Source organism: Pelodiscus sinensis, chromosome 7, assembly GCF_052426305.1.
Source record: "Pelodiscus sinensis isolate ZL-2025 chromosome 7, ASM5242630v1, whole genome shotgun sequence".
NCBI classification, from domain to species: Eukaryota; Metazoa; Chordata; order Testudines; family Trionychidae; genus Pelodiscus; species Pelodiscus sinensis.
The window spans coordinates 19,013,347-19,031,364 of NC_143058.1; the positions used below are offsets into that span (position 1 = coordinate 19,013,347).

Genomic DNA, 18,018 nt, shown 5'->3' on the forward strand with positions numbered 1-18,018 from the left:
TTCATACTGGAGCCATTCTTGCAATAACTTGCTGGATGGGCAATCTGTCCTAGCCCATTAGGATACCTATCCCCTGAAGCATGCTCTGGAATTTTTGTTGCGATTTATTTTCTTTATTTTTTGTTCCTTTTCCAACTCTGTTCCCTCTGCTCTTTTTTTTCTTTCACACACCTTTTTAGTGGCTCATACTGCCCATTCCTCACTCAACAAAAGACTAGATGCTGCTTATGGCAGAGATTCTTAAATAGTTAAAATTTTTCCATCTAGCTATAAATTCCGGGGGACGGGGGAGAGACTGTAGGGCCCAATCCAACTTTCTTTGACTTCACTAATTTTCCTAGAGTGTACTATTCAACATGAGCAGACTCAGGCTCTTATTTCATATTACATTAACTAATAAGAAAGCTTAATTCCTTGAACAAATGCTGCAGCACCTTCTACAGACTTGTTGATAGTTATCCCCTTGGATTTATCCTAGATTAAATTCTATTATAACAAATTGCACTTTTATAAAGCACTTTTTAATCCAAGAATCTCATACAGTTTAACACAATAATAGTAAGCCTCATAACAATGCTGGGATATAGGCAGGTATTACCAACATTTTAAACATGGCTAAACATATACAGAAAAGCTGAATTACTTGCCTGAGGTCCCACAATCAATCAGTGCAATAACTAGGATAGAAGTCAAGAATCTTGATTCTTAATCCTCTGTGCTAAATCACTAGACAACACTTTCTCCTGTTGTATATTAGCATATCCATTCCATTAAACTAGTTTGTAAGATAATTAGATCTCCTTTTGTCTTTTTATTTTATTGTAAATTACCATGCATAACTGTGGACCTTCATAAATAATAACTGAACATAGTAGGTTCTGCAAAATATGCTGAAACACTGAGCTTACCTAGAGCAAGTTTTGAAACAGGCACCAATCCAAAGATCAGCTAAACAGCATTTTTAGGTCATAGTTGTCCCTATTCACTGAAGAGCAGCTTATTCACACAATGATTCTATGTACTTCGATTTTATTTTCTGGGCGAGCTTGAGATTGCATAGCCAAGATTGTTGAGATTGTTATGAAAGCAAATTCTTCTAGCGTAAAATTCTTCAAGCAGTCAATGCTACAACCAGACTGTTTAGTTTACAGGCTGTTGCCAAGGCAACTGTCCCCTGGGCATTTTATTTAGAGAATTGTAAGTTGAAGTCTCTGCATGTATGAAAATAAATATGGCTAACTACATAGTAGGATTTTAGGTCCCAATTACAAAATAATTGCTCTAGCACACAAAGCAGCGTATGTCTCAATATGTTGTCTTTACAACTATCTTTTTGCTTGCATGACCTATTTTTATGGAACTTTTCTCTGGGTGTCCATTAGGAATGTTAAAATGTGTTTAATTATGTAATCATGTAACAGCGGAACATTTTCCAGCCAATGGGAGCATCAGGAGGCAGTGTCCTGATTTGCAGCCAACGGGAGCTGTGATTGCCCGATATCTGTGATGGCACAGGTAAATATAGTGACGGTGGCCCACCAGGGACTAACCCTGCAGGCCGCCATTTTGTTATTGCACATGCTTGCCTTATTTACTTTTTCCACACCATTCATCATTTCATAGATCTCTATCATATACCTCCTTAGTCATTTTTCTAAACTGAACCATTTCAGGCTTTTTAATCTCTCATATGGAAGCTGTACCATAAACCTCATCATTTTTGTTTCCTTTTCCAGTTCTAACACCATATATCTTTTTTGAGCTGGAGCATCCAGAACTGCAGCCTTTCCTAGTGTGGACATACCATGGATTTTTATCCTCACATTATGATATTTTCTGTCTTCTTTTCCATCTCTTCCCTAATTAGTTTTTTTAACTGCTGCTGCACATTAAGCAGATGTTCTCAAAGAATTATGCATGATGACTTCAAGATCTTTTTCTTGAGTGGTACCTGCTACTTTAGAACCCCATCATTTTGTACGTAAAGTTGGCATAATGTATTCCAGTGTGTGCCTTGCTTTGTGTTTGTCAACAATGAATTTCATTTGCCATTTTGTTGTTCAGTCACTCACCTTTGTGAGATCCCTTTAACTCTTTGCAGTCTGCTTTGAACTTAACTGTCTTGAATAATTCTGTATCATCTGCAAATTTTGCCACTCCTTTGTTCATCCCCCTTTTCCAGATCATTTGTAAGTATGTTGAACAGCACAAGTCCCGGTAAAAATCCTCAAGCTATTTACTCCTATCCATTGTGAAAACTGATAATTTATCCTACTCTTTGTTTCATAACTTTTAACCAGTTTCTGACTCATGAGAGGACTTTTTCTCTTATCCCATGATTGCTTACTTTAAGAGCCATTGATGTGCAAACTAAAAAGGCCAAGTACACTATATCAACTGGATCACCCTTCTCCACATGCTTGACGAAACCTTCAAAATATTCCAGTAGATTAATGTGGAGGGGATAGGTGCAGGGGCAGGGCTGTCTCTGAGGAGGGTTTGGAGGGGATGAGTGCAGGGGCAGGGCTGTCTCTGACGAGGGGATGGGTGTATGGGGCAGGGCTGTCTGAGGAGGGGTTTGGAGGGGATGGGTGTATGGGGCAGGGCTGTCTCTGAGGAGGGGTTTGGAGGGGATGGGTGCAGGGGCAGGGCTGTCTCTGAGGAGGGGTTTGGAGGGGATGGGTGTATGCGGCAGGGCTGTCTCTGAGGAGGGGTTTGGAGGGGATGGGTGTATGGGGCAGGGCTGTCTGAGGAGGGGTTTGGAGGGGATGGGTGTATGCGGCAGGGCTGTCTCTGAGGAGGGGTTTGGAGGGGATGGGTGTATGCGGCAGGGCTGTCTCTGAGGAGGGGTTTGGAGGGGATGGGTGTAGGAGGCAGGGCTGTCTGAGGAGGGGTTTGGAGGGGATGGGTGTAGGAGGCAGGGCTGTCTGAGGAGGGGTTTGGAGGGGATGGGTGCAGGGGCAGGGCTGTCTGAGGACGGGTTTGGAGGGGATGGGTGTAGGGGGCAGGGCTGTCTGAGGAGGGGTTTGGAGGGGATGGGTGTAGGGGGCAGGGCTGTCTGAGGAGGGGTTTGGAGGGGATGGGTGTAGGGGGCAGGGCTGTCTGAGGAGGGGTTTGGAGGGGATGGGTGCAGGGGCAGGGCTGTCTGAGGAGGGGTTTGGAGGGGATGGGTGTAGGAGGCAGGGCTGTCTGAGGAGGGGTTTGGAGGGGATGGGTGCAGGGGCAGGGCTGTCTGAGGAGGGGTTTGGAGGGGATGGGTGTAGGGGGCAGGGCTGTCTGAGGAGGGGTTTGGAGGGGATGGGTGTAGGGGGCAGGGCTGTCTGAGGAGGGGTTTGGAGGGGATGGGTGTAGGAGGCAGGGCTGTCTGAGGAGGGGTTTGGAGGGGATGGGTGTAGGAGGCAGGGCTGTCTGAGGAGGGGTTTGGAGGGGATGGGTGTAGGAGGCAGGGCTGTCTGAGGAGGGGTTTGGAGGGGATGGGTGTAGGGGGCAGGGCTGTCTGAGGAGGGGTTTGGAGGGGATGGGTGTAGGAGGCAGGGCTGTCTGAGGAGGGGTTTGGAGGGGATGGGTGTAGGGGGCAGGGCTGTCTGAGGAGGGGTTTGGAGGGGATGGGTGCAGGGGCAGGGCTGTCTCTGAGGAGGGGTTTGGAGGGGATGGGCAGGGCTGTATCCCTGGGTGTGCTGTGGGGATGCGCAGGGACGGGGCTGTCTCGGGGGGTGCGGAGGGGCGGGGCTGTCTCTCGGGGGGGCTGTGGGGGTGCGGAGGGGCGGGGCTGTCTCTCGGGGGGGTTGTGGGGGTGCGGAGGGGCGGGGCTGTCTCTCGGGGAGGCTGAGGGGGTGCGGAGGGGCGGGGCTGTCTCTCGGGGGGGCTGTGGGGGTGCGGAGGGGCGGGGCTGTCTCTCGGGGGGGCTGTGGGGGTGCGGAGGGGCGGGGCTGTCTCTCGGGGGGCTGTGGGGGTGCGGAGGGGCGGGGCTGTCTTTCGGGGAGGTTGTCGGGGGGTGTCACTCGGGAGGGGAGGGGTATGGAGACGGGACAGTCTTGGCGGGGGAAGGGAGCCGGTGTGGCACTGGCCAAATTGCAGGGGGCGGCCCTTTGTACGAGCCCAAAACTAGGGTCATTTCCAACGGCTCGTACCGCAGCCTCCGTCCTTCCCGGCCCCGCCTGTCTCCTCCCGCCTGTCAGGCTCCCGTGAGCCAGCGCGTTGATGCCCAGGGCCTGGCTGCACAAGATGGCGGCGGACAGCGAGGTGAGTCTCCTGCTCCCCCTCTCCGTAGCCCCGACGGTTCCTCCGAGGCCCTCCCCGCTCACCGGCTCCCCCGCTCTCTCCCTGCAGCCCGAGTCCGAGGTGTTCGAGATCACGGACTTCACCACCGCCTCGGAGTGGGAAAGGTACGAGCCTGCCCCCCCGCCCGCTTGTGCAAGGTTAGGGGCAGCCCCCCCCCCCCGAAATCCCTGAGGGGATGGCGGCACCGCGCGCCTCCTTCCTAGGCAAGCTCCTGCCTGGCTCGGCAGCCCCGGGAAGGGCCTCTCGCTCCGTCTCCCCGACTCCCAGGGGCCGGCCCCACAGCCGTTTTGGTGACCAGTTTCCCACTCCCGTTTAACCTGGCGTGTATCTGCTGGCGGGTGTGCTGGGCTCGCCCGCCAGCAGCGCTTTTACCGGACTGTTGCATAGACCTGCGGTGGTTCAGTCTCGGTGATCAAATAGCCAGTGACTTCCTGGAGCCTTGTCGCTGGCACCACTGCAGGAGAATCAATGTTAGCAGGAGGGGGCCTTTCAGCGAAGCTAAGGTAGAGACAGGTCAGGAATTGTATTTTCTGACATTTCATAGCTTCAAACACAGTGTCATGTTGTTGGGGACTCAAACCCAGACGGCTTCAGTTCGTTGTCTGACGGCAAAGAGACAGGCAACACCAGCAAGGTCTAATCACAAAGCTCTTTATTGGAGAGTGCACACGACAATAGAGAGCAGCCCGTCTCTCCGAGAACCAGCCCCCGATTCCTATAGCAAGTAGGGTTATATAAACAGTTCCATCGTGTCATAGACTGTTTACTTAAGCAACTCACCCCCCTTAGAAACTTCTAGCATGGGTGCATACCTTGCCAACTATACAAGGTGGCCTTGATACATTAGCAACTTTCTTATTAAGACAGAAGGCGAGTACCAGACGACGAGGAGACGGGGCGTTTTCTTATCCGTTTCTTAAGCAAGCTGTTCAGCTCAGCAAGTACAAAAATGCAGCTGTTCGCTTATCTCATGCCCTTGCTCAACTCATGTGTCAAATTTTGTTCAGGGACTACCCAGAACCCTTTGCTGGACTCTTCTCCGTCTGTCTTAGCATAACTGCCCTAGGCCCAATTTTCTGTGGCCTAACAATGTGCAACATGGTATTCCCTGTATCCAGTGCAATGCAGATCCAGTGCGTGTGTGGTTAAATAAGAGCTGTCAGTTTTGGCTGGCTACATATTTGACAGGAAGAATTTATGTTGTTTTGTTTGTCAGAAGTGTAATCATCTTGTTCTTGTTTACTTAATTAAAATACTATGTAGACAGTGCACAGAATGGATCTCTGTACCTGACACAAACTCAGATATACAGTAGTTGATTAAAGTACTAGTTTGAATGCAGGTTGAGTAAGCATAGAAGAAAATTGATTCCTTCTAATTAAGGTTGATTGGAAAGTCAGAAGGTGCTATCCCAACCATACAAAATTCTGGCTGGAATATTGAAATGCTAGTAAAATATATCAGTGGCATAATCTCATTTCCAGTGAAGTCAATAGAAGTAGGATCGGACCCATCATAGAACACTAGAACTGGAAGGGACCTCGAGGTCATTGAGTCCAGTCCTCTGCCCTCACAGCAGGACCAAGCACCCTGTAGACCAGTGTTTCTTAAACTTTTTGAGACCACGGAATACCGAACAATAATAATTTATGTAGAACACCTATGAAAATTTTCTTCAAAAAAAAAATTCTCACAAAAAAAGACAAAAACAAGTAACAAAAATGTGGCACATCTGTGAGTCTAGACCATGGTCTGATAGATGTTTATCTAACCTGCTCTTAAATGTCTCCAGAGATGGAGATTCCACAACCCTCCTAGGCAATTTATTCCATTGCTTAACCACTCTGACAGGAAGATTTTCTTAATGTCCAATCTAAACCTTCCTTGCTGCAGTTCAGACCCACTGCTGCTTGTCCTATCCTCAGAGGCCAAGAAGAACAATTTGTCTCCCTCCTCCTTGTGACACCCTTTTAGATACTTGAAAACTGCTATCATGTCCCCTCTCAGTCTTCTCCTTTCCAAACTAAACAAGCCCAGTTCTTTCAGTCTTCCCTCATAGGTCATGTTGTTGCTCTTCTTTGGATGTCTCCAAATTCTCCACATCTTTCCTGATACATGGGGTCCAGAACTGGATATAGAACTCCAGTTGAGGTCTACTTAGCACACAGTAGAGCAGAAGAATGACCTGTCATGTCTTGCTTGCAACACTCCTGTTAATGCATCCCAGAATTGTTTGGTTTTTTTGTGACAGTGTCACACTGTTCTCTCATGTTTAACTTGTAGTCCACTATGACCTCTAAATCCCTTTCTGCAGTACTCCTTCCTAGACAGTTGCTTCCCATTCTGTATGCATGAAATGGATTGTTCCTTTCGAAGTGGAATACTTTGCATTTTTCCATATTAAACTTCATCCTATGTATCCCAGACCATTTCTCCAGTTTGTCCAGATCATTTTGAATTATGACCCTATCCTCCAAAGCAGTTGCAGCCCCTCCCAGATTAGTATCATCTGCAGGCTTAATAAACATACTCTCTATTCCAGTGGTCCCCAACGCGGTGCCTGCCGGGGCATTCGTGGGCACCCACTGACAACCTGGGCCGGCCCCGCCCTGGCGCACGGGAGGTGCCAGCCCCAGGCGCGCGACACGCACCGGCACTGGGTGCGCGGCGCTTGGGCAGCCCCAGCCCCAGGGCACATGTGGGCGCTCGGGTGCGCAGTGCTCGAGCGGCGCCGGTGCCGGCCTCAGGCGCGTGGCTTGGGCAGCACCCTGGGCCCACGGCACAGGGCGCTCGGGCGGCCCTAGCCCCGGCCCTAGGGCACATGCCAGCGCCAGGTGCCAGGGCATCCCAGTCCCCTGGCGTGCCCCCGGACGTGCAGCCCTGCCCCCACCTCCCGGGCGCCCGGCGCGTGAGTGGCCCCACCTCCCGGGCGCCCGGGAGCCTCTAAAGGTTGGGGACCACTGCTCTATGCCAATATCTAAATTGTTGATGAAGATATTGAACAGACCCTGTCCCAAAACAGACCCTTGTGGAACCCCACTTGTTATGCCCTTCTTGCATGATTGTGAATGGTTAATAACTATTCTCTGAGAACAGTTAAATAGCCAGTTAGGCACCCACCTTATAGTAGCCACATCTAAGTTGTATATGCCTAGTTTATTGATAAGAAGATCATGCGAGACCTGATCAGATGCCTTACTAAAGTCTAGATATACCACATATGCTGCTTCTCTCTTATCCACGAGACTCGTTATCCTATCAAAGAAAGCTATCAGATTGGTTTGACATGCTTTGTTCTTTACAAATCCATACTGGCTGTTACCTATCACTTTATTTTCTTCCAGATGTTTGCAGATGAATTTCTTAATTACTTGCACCATTATCTTTCCTGGCACAGAAGTTAAACTGATTGGTCTTGGTTTATTTTTATTTCCCTTTTTATAAATGGGCACTTTATTTGCCCTTTTGCAGTCTTCTGGAATCTCTCCCATCTTCCATGATTTTTCAAAGATGATAGAGGAGGTATCCTCCTTTAGCTATCAGCTCCTTGAGCATGCCTGCACAACTCGGAAAGCGACGAGGGCCATATTACTCCAAAGAAAATAGCTGCGGGCCGCAAGTAGGGATGCTCTCCCAAAAAATACCAAGCACGCCTAAAAATTTTTGTTGAGCCAAAAAAAAAACCCAAACACTGCGTGTCTCCACTTGGCCCCCTGGCATTTGTCTCCTTCACCCTGCCCCTTGGTGTCTTCCTCTTTCTCCTAACCTGCCTCCCTCCCCTCAGCACAAGCCCCTTCCCCTCCCCTACCTGTCTTCTGCCTTTTTGAATTTGGAGGTCGCTGGCCGTGATGTCACACCAGCATCCTGGCGTCTGCTGGTGTCTCACCCTCTGGCTTGCGCCCCACCTCTTTGCGCCGGAGCTGCACGCATGCAGCCTGGTGGCGAGAATCACCGCACTTCCCCCTTCTCAGCGACGCTCCGCTCCTCCGCCCGGCCAGCGGATCGGATGGGGCTGCGCCGCCTGTAGTTGTCATGGGCCACACAGTGAGCCCCTGCGGGCCGCATGTTGTGCAGGCCCGTCCTTGAGTATTCTAGGATGCATTTCCTCAGACCCTGGTGACTTGCAGACATCTAGCTTTTCTAAGTAACTTTTAACTTGTTCTTTTTTTATTTCATCTTCTAAACCTACCTCCTTCCTACTATTGTTAGGCATCCCTTCATCATCAGACTTCTTGGTGAAGACTGAAATAAAGAAGTAATTAAGGACCTCTGCCATTTCCAAGTTTCCTGTTGTTGTTTCTCCCTCCTCACTGGAGTAACTTTGTCCTTGGTCTTCCTCTTGCTTCTAATATATTTATAGAATGTTGTCTTGTTACCTTTTATGTCTATAGCTATTTTGAGATCTTTTTGAGCCTTTGCCTTTGTCATAGCTCCTTCCCCACTCTGGCATGATAAATGCAGAAGTGGGGGCCAGCAAAAGTACCCCAAAACCTTATGTTTTCAGGCTTTGGTAAAAACTTCCCCCAGAATCTTAACAACCTAGATTTTGGGGATAGAAACTTCACTGCCACCACCCAAGTAATAATAAAGAAACCAGGGAGAGATTACTTGGGAAATCTCACCCCCTAAAGTAAAACCAGGACACACAAATTAACCAATACCAGGTTAATAAAAGAAAAGAGAAAGAACTTTTATTATCCCCACAATATTCCTGTTGTAAGCATCACGACTAGATGGAAGAGTCACAAAGTAATACTCATGGTGGGAGAACCCCACTATGGGCCTAGGACTTAGTTACAAAAGAGAGCAAAAATACATTTTTAAAAAGTGCACAGACATCAGCTCCCATTTTCCAAACCATAAAACTTAATGGATTTATCAAAACTTTACCCTACTTACAGAAGAGTGAAGAGTCTATTCTTGGAGGGAGACATTCTGTCTGACTTTCTCAGTAGCTGGAGAAAAACTGCTCAGGAGAAAGGAGGAAGAAACCAAAATTCCTTTGTCCGAGTTTGAAATTCCTACCTACATTCCTATTGGCCAACCTATTGGGTGTGTTTCATAATATTCTGAGATCTTCTGTGGTTTCACTGAAGTTTCAAAGAATGAAATCTTGCAGGTAGAAAAATACATACTAGAATCTGTGTTTCCATTATTTTTAATAATCAGTTTCAGTATTCGTTTTCAGCTGTTGGAATTGAGAAAAACACTATTTGCAGCTATTGTTGATTTATTGCCTTACAATTGTTGGCTTGGTCCTTTGGATTTCCTGTGTTTGAGTGTAATTTAAATCAACTGAAGAGAGTGTTCAGAACTGCTCATGGTGAAAAATATTAACTTGCTGTGAGATACAAAGCATGAATTCTGTTTGCTAATCCAGAAAGCTCAGGTGACTTTCTAAACTAAGAACAAATTTTGAAGGGTTTATCACCATTAACAGAAGTATAAACTAAAATTGCAACTTTATCTTTTTATGGTATACTATGCATTTTTTAGTTTCAGATATTCCAAAAGTTATGAGATTTCCTGCTCAGTCTCTGGTCATCGTTCCATGGGTTCCTAAACTGAGGGACCTGCCTCGGGGTGGGGTGTGAAGAAATTCCGGGGGGGGGGGGGGCGTGAGATGACTCAGCCCCCTCTGTCAGTTACCCCCCCCAAGAAAGAGCCCAGTCTGTCCGTCCGCTCGGGCATCTGCTCAACAAGTTTTGCTGCTATATTTTTTGGGGGGGTTTCTCAAAAATCAAAAAGGGGGCATTATGTGGAAAAGTTTGGGAACCATTGCTTTATTCCATGCTGTCCTTGAACAGATCAGATACTGGGTGACCTAAGTAGCACTGTGTTATATAGTAAATAGGTTGTTTTAAAATTAATTTTCCAAGTGTAGAATTTCTGAGCTGGTCAGACACACTCAGAATCATTCACTTTGAAAATTACTTAGTTTCTACAATACTATTTGGGTACCTTCTGCTCTCTGGTTAATGGAATGTTTGTGCTTGCATTCTATAAATCAGATTTTGAACTCATTATTTACACTAGTGATCAGTGAAATGAAACTCTGAATGAAGTGTAATTTCCCCTGAAATAGAATTAGTGAGTGAAACTACTCTTGGGAGTAACACCAAGAGGTCATGAGTGCAAATAAAAGGCTCACAATCAGACACTCAGTATATGTGAAATTGAGGAAAAAAATAATAGCATAAAATCCTAAAATTAACCTTTTATCTTGCTACGTTTTTTTTATAATAAGGATGTGAAAACGTAACCATGTCCACAGTTAACTGATGAGCCTGGGTTCATCAGTTAACCTTGAAGGTTACACACAGCCTCCAGGTACATATGGGGAGCCAGCTTAAAAAACAGCTGCCTGCACACACCTACTCCTGGGGTGTTGACTGCCGCCCCTTGTGTAACCATGGAACCACTGACATTTTCAGTGATTACTCGGTTATTTAAACATATTTTAACAACTTTAGTTTATAATGAATTATGTAGTACCTGTTTTTCAGGAATTGTTTGGAAGATTAATTCTAATGTAGCTACTGTTGAGAAAACGCTAACAATTTTTCTTCCCTCTAGATTTATTTCAAAAGTTGAAGAAGTTTTGAATGACTGGAAACTTATTGGGATTTCTTCAGGGAAGCCTCTAGAAAAGGTCAGTTTAATTGCTTCTGAAATTCTGTTTTAGAATTGGAAATGGAAGGTATAACATAATGTGCATTCGTATTTACACTTCAAACTTTCTTGAGTTTGGCAGACTAATATAAAGTTATTTCTAGTGAGAACAGTTTTCAGTGGGAAGTTTTACTTGCAGAAATGAATCTGTGGACAAAATTATGTGTCTAGTGATGATTGTGAGAAATTTTCTCCCAAGGAAATGTTACATTGGTAATGAGTAGACCTTTATATGTGCTTCAGTGTTCTTGTCCTGGATTCAGAGTGGGAAAGGTACTGTCCAGGTTCCCATTTAAGTTCTCAAGGGTCTCTATTTTTCTTCCACTTCATCACACTGAACTTTTATGTTGTATGGATAAAGATCTCACAGGAATCCTCAGAGCTAGTGAATATTTGTAAGTATTTTATTACAGAGGATACAGTTGTGGCTGAGGCTCTCTCCTCCCTCAAAATCTAAAAACTATTTAGGGAGTATCTCCTCCATGGATGGGGAATCTTTTTTTGGGTCGGAACTGCTAACCTGCATATATATCAGCCGGGGGCCGCACAAAAGTGAGAAGAGTAAAACAAACAAAACCCCATACCACACACTCATGCATACAAACAGTGTTGTGGTATGATGTTCTTTTTAATTTTTTTATTTAGAATTTTAATATGATGGCTGAACTTGCTTTTTGCAAGGAAGGAGCTGTGGAGGCTTCCCAGCCCATGCAGCTGTAGGCACCAGTTTTGGCTTCCTGTTGTGGGGGCGAGGGTGGGGCAGGGGAGGCATATGTGTACACGCACATGTGCATCCCTGGCTCTGCTTCCTTCTTTGGGATGGGGCGGGTCTGGACGGCTGGCCCACGTGGGGTGCCGGGGCCTGGGCCGTGTTCCGCTGCTCCTGGAGGGTTTGTGAGTCCTAGTGCTGCTGTCCTGCCGGTGAGTGTGCTGGGGGCACAGGGATGTCGGGGCAGGAGTTGGGGTGAAGGAGGATGCAGGGGTTGCACTGAGGGGCATGGGACGATTCAGGAGATCACACTAGTGAGGGATTGTGGGGCTGAGGGGAGCAAGGCTGGAGCAGAGGGAAGATGTGAGGGAGGACACAAGTTTACTTCACAGAAACTGCACTTTCTTTTACTCCCCACTTCTTTGCCTTTCTCCCCAACTAGGTATTTGGCTCTCATTCTTTCACCTTTTCCCCAGCCCCCTCCTGCCCCTAAATCCTCTCTTGTCCCCCGACCCCGCACTCTCTCCTGCCAACAAACTCCCTTCCAGGCCCTACCCTCCTCACCTTGTCCAGCACCTCACCTCCTGCCCAGGTCCTGCATCCCTATCCCACTTGCTAGCAGCCATGTCACACACATTGATCTCCTCATTTTTGTTCCTACCTCAAAGGCTAAGGGGGGTCCACAAAATCTACTAACTCTGGAACCTCAGAAAAGAAAATCTGGCCTTTGGGAAGCCCTAAACTGCAGTTCTCCCTGTCCCTTCCCCTCACCCTGTGGGGGCTGGAGTGCCGGAAGAGTGAGGTGTCTCAGTTGGGGGCCACATCAATGAGGGTTGGGGGTTTGAGAGAGAATTTTTTGCTTCTCACTTGCGTGATCCCCAACTGATTTTTCTGTGGGTCAGTGACACCTGACCCAAAAGAGGTTCCCTACCCTGCCATAAATAAAGAAAACATTGAAACATTTTGTGTTGGACATAATATTTTACTTTACTTAAAATGAAGTTTGATAAACTAATATGATAAAGTTAAAACGCTCCACCTCTTTAATAGTTTAAATTAAACTGTTCTCCCCAGCTGCAGCACTAGCAAAATGGCTCAGGTGTAATTATGTAATTAACTGTGAGTTTTTCCATTAGCAACTGGTAGTCCACAGAAAGGTTTGCATTGACCCCGTAGGTCCAGGGGGTGCGTGGTGGAGAGAGCCCTTCCCTTCCCCGGCAGAGTGGCACAGCCCAGGGCAGGAGGCTTAAATGTTGGCATGCCGCTTTGGAAAGGTTGCTGACCCCTGATCAAATGTAAATACTTTCAGTCTTAACTGTTAATATATTCCCGTGCCTTAAGTTAAGAGCTTGTCTGTTGAGACGTCTAGACCGCTGGCCATCCTCTCACTTTTTCTGCGTTACTGCATTGCATCAACTATTCGATTAGCTGATAAGGGCACCTCTGCCTTTGAAATGTAGCAAGAGCCTTGCTGGCTCTTGCTACGTTTCGAAGGTGGAAGTGCTGCTGGGAGCATGGGGCCAGAGGAGACTACTCTTGACATATTTCAAAGGCAGAAGCACCACCAGTTCCCCGCTGCACCTTGCCTCCCCCTTACGTAGACAGTGCTGGGGGGAGCCGGCTCCTGCTCCCCCCTCCCCTTCCTGCCTCTCTGATAGAGGCAGCAAGGGTGGGGGGAAGCAACTAATTGAGTCAACTATCCAATGAGCATGTGCTTATTGGATAGTCAACTAGTTGCTTACATCCCTAATCTACCAGTAGATGTTAGAGCCTCTGACAGGTGATCCTGACTGGTTTGGCCAGGAAGCCATCAAGGGCTGGCATTTCAGTTGCCCCTCCATCCACTGTCACGCTGCTCCTGCCCTCTGCCTTGGAGCTGCCCCCCTGGGAGCCTCCTGCTTGTTGTGCAGGGTGTGGGAAGGAGAAGGGAGGGTACTGATGTTGGGGTGCTCCTCCTCCCCCCCTTCTATACCCTGTCTCTACACAAAGAGAAGGGGATGGAGGGAGCTTGGCAATGCAAATCTCTGTCAGTCTCATACACTGAGGGTATACGCTAGCCACTCTAGTTCGAACTAGGGTGGCTAATGTAGTCATTCGAACTTGCAAATGAAGCCCGGGATTAAAATATCCCGGGCTTTATTTGCATGTTCCCGGGCGCCGCCATTTTTAAATGCCTGGTAGTTCAATCCCCGTGCCCGCGGCTACACGCCGCACGGACTAGGTAGTTTGAATTAAAGCTCCTAATTCGAACTACTGTTACTCCTCATTGCAGAAGGAGTAACGGTAGTTCAAATTAGGAGCTTTAATTCAAACTACCTAGTCCGTGCCGCGTGTAGCCGCGGGCAGGGGGTTTGAACTACTGGGCATTTAAAAATGGCGGCGCCAGGGAACATGCAAATAAAGCCCGGGCTATTTTAATCCCGGGCTTCATTTGCAAGTTCGAATGACTACATTAGCCACCCTAGTTCGAACTAGAGTGGCTAGTGTAGACATACCCTGAGTTTGTGTCTGTCATTCTCACAAATGCACACTATACTTCACACTTATCTCCCAACCCAACACATAGGTGAGGAGTTGTTGTTACTACTTTTACTGCTTGCAGAGTGTGATTATTTTTGGTTTTTGCTTGGTCTGTGCATTTCATAATTTTCATTTCTCTCTTATGCTTAAATGTAATTCTTTGAGTAGTGAGTTCTAAAATGCCTAACCTGTTGTGGCTGGAGTCCCTATCCCTGTGGTAATTGCTGCTCCTGGAAATGGCTGACATGTCCCTGCAGCCCCTGAGAGAGGCAGAGCAGGGGGTTTCCACATGCTGTCCTTGCCTGCAGACCACTCCTGCAGCTCCCATTGATCAATAACAGGGAATGGGGGCTAGTAGAAGTTGTGGGCTCAGTGCCTGTATATGAGGGGCAGCATATGGTGCTGTGGAGCCATTGCTGTATATACCAGCTGCTTTCAGGAGTGAACCTGCCTTAACTCTACTGCTCTACCGCCTGGAAGCTGTCAGTTAAACAGTGCCCAGCCAGAGCCTGCTTCCTGAACCCCTGTCCCAGCCCTGAATCTTCTACACCCAACCTCTTATCCCAGACGTAAGTCCCACTGCACCCAAACTCCTTCCCAGGGCTTGCATCCTGAAACCCCTCCTGGACCCCAGTCCTGCACCCTGGGCTAAGCCTTGGGGTCCCTCCTACACTCCAAACCCCTTGGCCTAAGACCAGAACCTGCACACCTACCCCAATCTGTTGAAAGTGTGTGGGTATAGGGGAGGAAGGGGTCTGGAATGAGCAGGGTGAGGTTTTGGAGAAAAGATGGAGCAGGGTTAGGGCCTCAGAGAAGGGGTGGGAAGAAAGTGGGGCAATGTTATTTGGGTTTGAAGTAGATCTTAAATTGCACTTAAATTGAAAAAGTAATCTTGTTAAAAAGGTTGGAGACCACTGGTCTAGACCAATAATTGAGTGATGGGAGCCCTGTAACAAGTAAGAGGATGGTGCAAATTAAGGAATCCTCTAAATAATTGTTTAAACATAACTGTACAGAAAGTCAGAACTGTTCATCTTATACATGCAGTGTTACATGGATATTTACAGTTAGTGTTATGCAGATTTGGGATGTGAATAGGTAACAGTTCACTGGTTCCCTGGGAGCAACCCTCTGCCCGTAGCCTGCTGTGCACGGAGGGCAGCCCCAGTCCCACTGGGCACTTTGTGCAGGGCTGGCAGGGCTGGTCCCTCCAGCTGGGCTAGAGCAGTCCCCTGCTTGGGATGCTGCTTAGTTAACCACTTAAATGTTAGGTTAATTGATTAATTGGGATTTTACATCTCTCTACATATTAAACTGTGGTCTTGCTGCTATTTCTTCATCTGAAACTTGATTGATGTTTGTATTTCATACACAAAACTATTTACTATTATCTGAAGGATAGAATTGTGTAATTAACTTAGAAATGAGATAAGATTCAAGATGAATATCAGAAACGCAAAATTATTTCACACCAAATAGTGAAACTAAGCAGCACACAGTAGTTGTAATTTTCAAATGGAGTCATTTTGTCTGTCAGCACAACACCAGTGAACACTCTGAACTCTGTGATTTTTGTGGGAGAAAGGTACAAACACCTTTGAAATGTCAGATAATTCTATAGGTAGTTTATTTAGAATAACTAGACCTTCGGAATGAATAGGCTTGAACATAATGACATTTGTTTTAGTACTTAACTCTGTAGAGTGTTTTGGGACACCTTTTAAAAAATTAATCTATAAAATTAATTAATTTTATAGATTAATTTTTAAATCTATAAAATCGATGTAAAATACGTATTATCCATACCAGAAAGATTAATTCTGTAGGTAATACTTGAAATATATGTTATTGTTGTTAGAGAATAATTCCTTACCCTTTTTAAATCTGCAGGGTGTATATACCACTGGATTATGGGAGGAAAAATCAGATGAAATTTCATTTGCTGACTTCAGATTCTCCATTACTCATCATTATCTTGTGCAAGAAGCCAGTGACAAAGATGGGAAAGAGGAGTTGGTAGAAGGTAAATGATAGTTCTTTGATATCAAAGATATATTGGCATTGGCAAAGATTCAGAAAAGGGCAACAAAAATGATTAGGGGTGTGGAATGGGTCCCATATAAAGAGAGATTAAAAAGACTTGGACTTTTCATCTTAGAAAAGAGGAGACTAAAGGGGGATATGCTAAAGGTCTATAAAATCATGACTGGTGTGGAAAAAGTGAATAAGGAAAAGTTATTTACTTTATTCCCATAATATAAGAACTAGGGGTCACCAAATGAAATTAATAGGCAGCAGGTTTAAAACAAAATAAAGTTTTTCTTCATTCAGCGCACAGTCAACCTATGGAACTCCTTGCAAGAGGATGAGGTGAAGGCTAAGACTTAAGTATGGTTCAAAAAAAACTAAGCTAGATAGATTCATGGAGGTTAGGTCCATCAATGGCTGCTAACCAGGATATGTAGGAATAGTGTCCCTAGCCTCTGTTTGTCTGGAAATGGATGACGGGAGTGATCATGTGAGGATTACCTTTTGTGTTCCCTCTCTCTGGGGCATCTGGTATTAGCTGCTGTTGGCAGACAGAATACTGGGCTAGATGGACCATTGGTCTGACCCAGTATGGCCGTTCTTATGAGATATGGCTGGAAGTTTTGCATATGCTATTCCGGCAGGGCCTGATGCCATTTTGAATTGGTTTGCCCCGATCTGTAGAGGGCAGGTCTAGACATCCCAAGCAGTAAATAGTGTTGATGTAGTCACGTTGAAGTGTTTTGGGAATTTTGCAAAAATGACACATTTCAACTTGAGTTTTTAAAAGAACAAATTGAACAAACCTTAAAAATTAACATTCCTCTGACCCTAGACACACACAAGCCAATAAACCGTGCAAAATCTCTGTTTTTGTCTGAAGGTATATAGCTTGGATGTGGTAGTAGCAATTGGTTTGTAAAATGTAAGCAAGTGATTGACTCTTCTCACATTTGCCCCCTCCCCATTGCTGCTTCTGTATCAGAGGCAGGAAGGGGAGAGGGGAAGCAGGAGCTGGTGCTGGGGGGATCTGGCTTAAAAGCCAGTTCCCCCAATATTGTCTCCATGGTGCCTCCCCCACACTGCTGCCTCTAATAATGGGGAAGGCAGGGGAGGCTGCCATGAAGCATCCTCTGCCCGCGGTGGGCCCAGCCTCGCTGTGGGCAGAGGCTGCTCTGAATCCCACTGAGCAGCCCCTGGCCATCATGGACAAGGGCTGCTGCCAGAGCAGCCTGTGTTTGTGGCCATTCTGTCTTTAACTTTCATAATAGATTTGTGCTTGATGAAGTAAATACTGACCTTTATCAAATTTGTTTCACAGATGCCCTTCCGTTATCTATGCAAGATTTGCTGTGTATGAACAATGATTTTCCTCCTAGAGCCCATTGTCTGGTGAGATGGTATGTGTACATTCTTTATTCTATTTTCTTCTATATTACTTGTAAGAATTTAACATATCATAATTTGATGATTTGATCAAATTGAGTGTTTTAGCTTTGATTGTATCAAATTTTGAGTCTTAAAAAATAAGCATCACTCAGTATTTGGAATTTTTAGCTAACTTTAAATTTGCTAAAGATTTAAATTAAAACTAAACTGAAAAGCTTTCAGTGTTTAAAATATTCAAATGATACTTTTAGTGGAATGTGTACTGAAATTCAAGAGATGGTTACATACATTTCAGACTGAAGTCTTTCAGATTTAGTTTTTCATAACAGAGCAACACTTGTATTGAATAAAAATTTAAGATGTATTTTTGTCATTCATAGTCGTGTTTGTACTACAGCTAAATAGCCACTATGTTCCTT

At 46.1% G+C, this 18,018-nt stretch overlaps 1 protein-coding gene across 4 annotated transcripts in view; it reads left to right on the forward strand.

The window, feature by feature from the left end:
- Positions 1 to 4,016: 4,016 nt before the first annotated feature.
- The window catches only part of RAB3GAP1 (RAB3 GTPase activating protein catalytic subunit 1), a 70,025-nt gene continuing 56,023 nt past the window's right edge, over positions 4,017 to 18,018 (forward strand). Inside the window, exons 1-5 of one of the 4 annotated variants that reach the window (XR_012905137.2) lie at positions 4,017 to 4,242; positions 4,330 to 4,385; positions 10,858 to 10,933; positions 16,073 to 16,205; positions 17,532 to 17,610. Coding sequence is in view for 3 of the 4 variants with exons in the window: in XM_075933288.2 (XP_075789403.2) it covers positions 4,201 to 4,242; positions 4,330 to 4,385; positions 10,858 to 10,933; positions 16,073 to 16,205; positions 17,532 to 17,610 (386 nt within the window). In the remaining variant the exon portion in view is untranslated. The remainder of the gene's footprint in view (positions 4,243 to 4,329; positions 4,386 to 10,857; positions 10,934 to 16,072; positions 16,206 to 17,531; positions 17,611 to 18,018) is intronic. The other 3 variants (XM_075933288.2, XM_075933287.2, XM_075933289.2) reach the window with 3 other exon arrangements.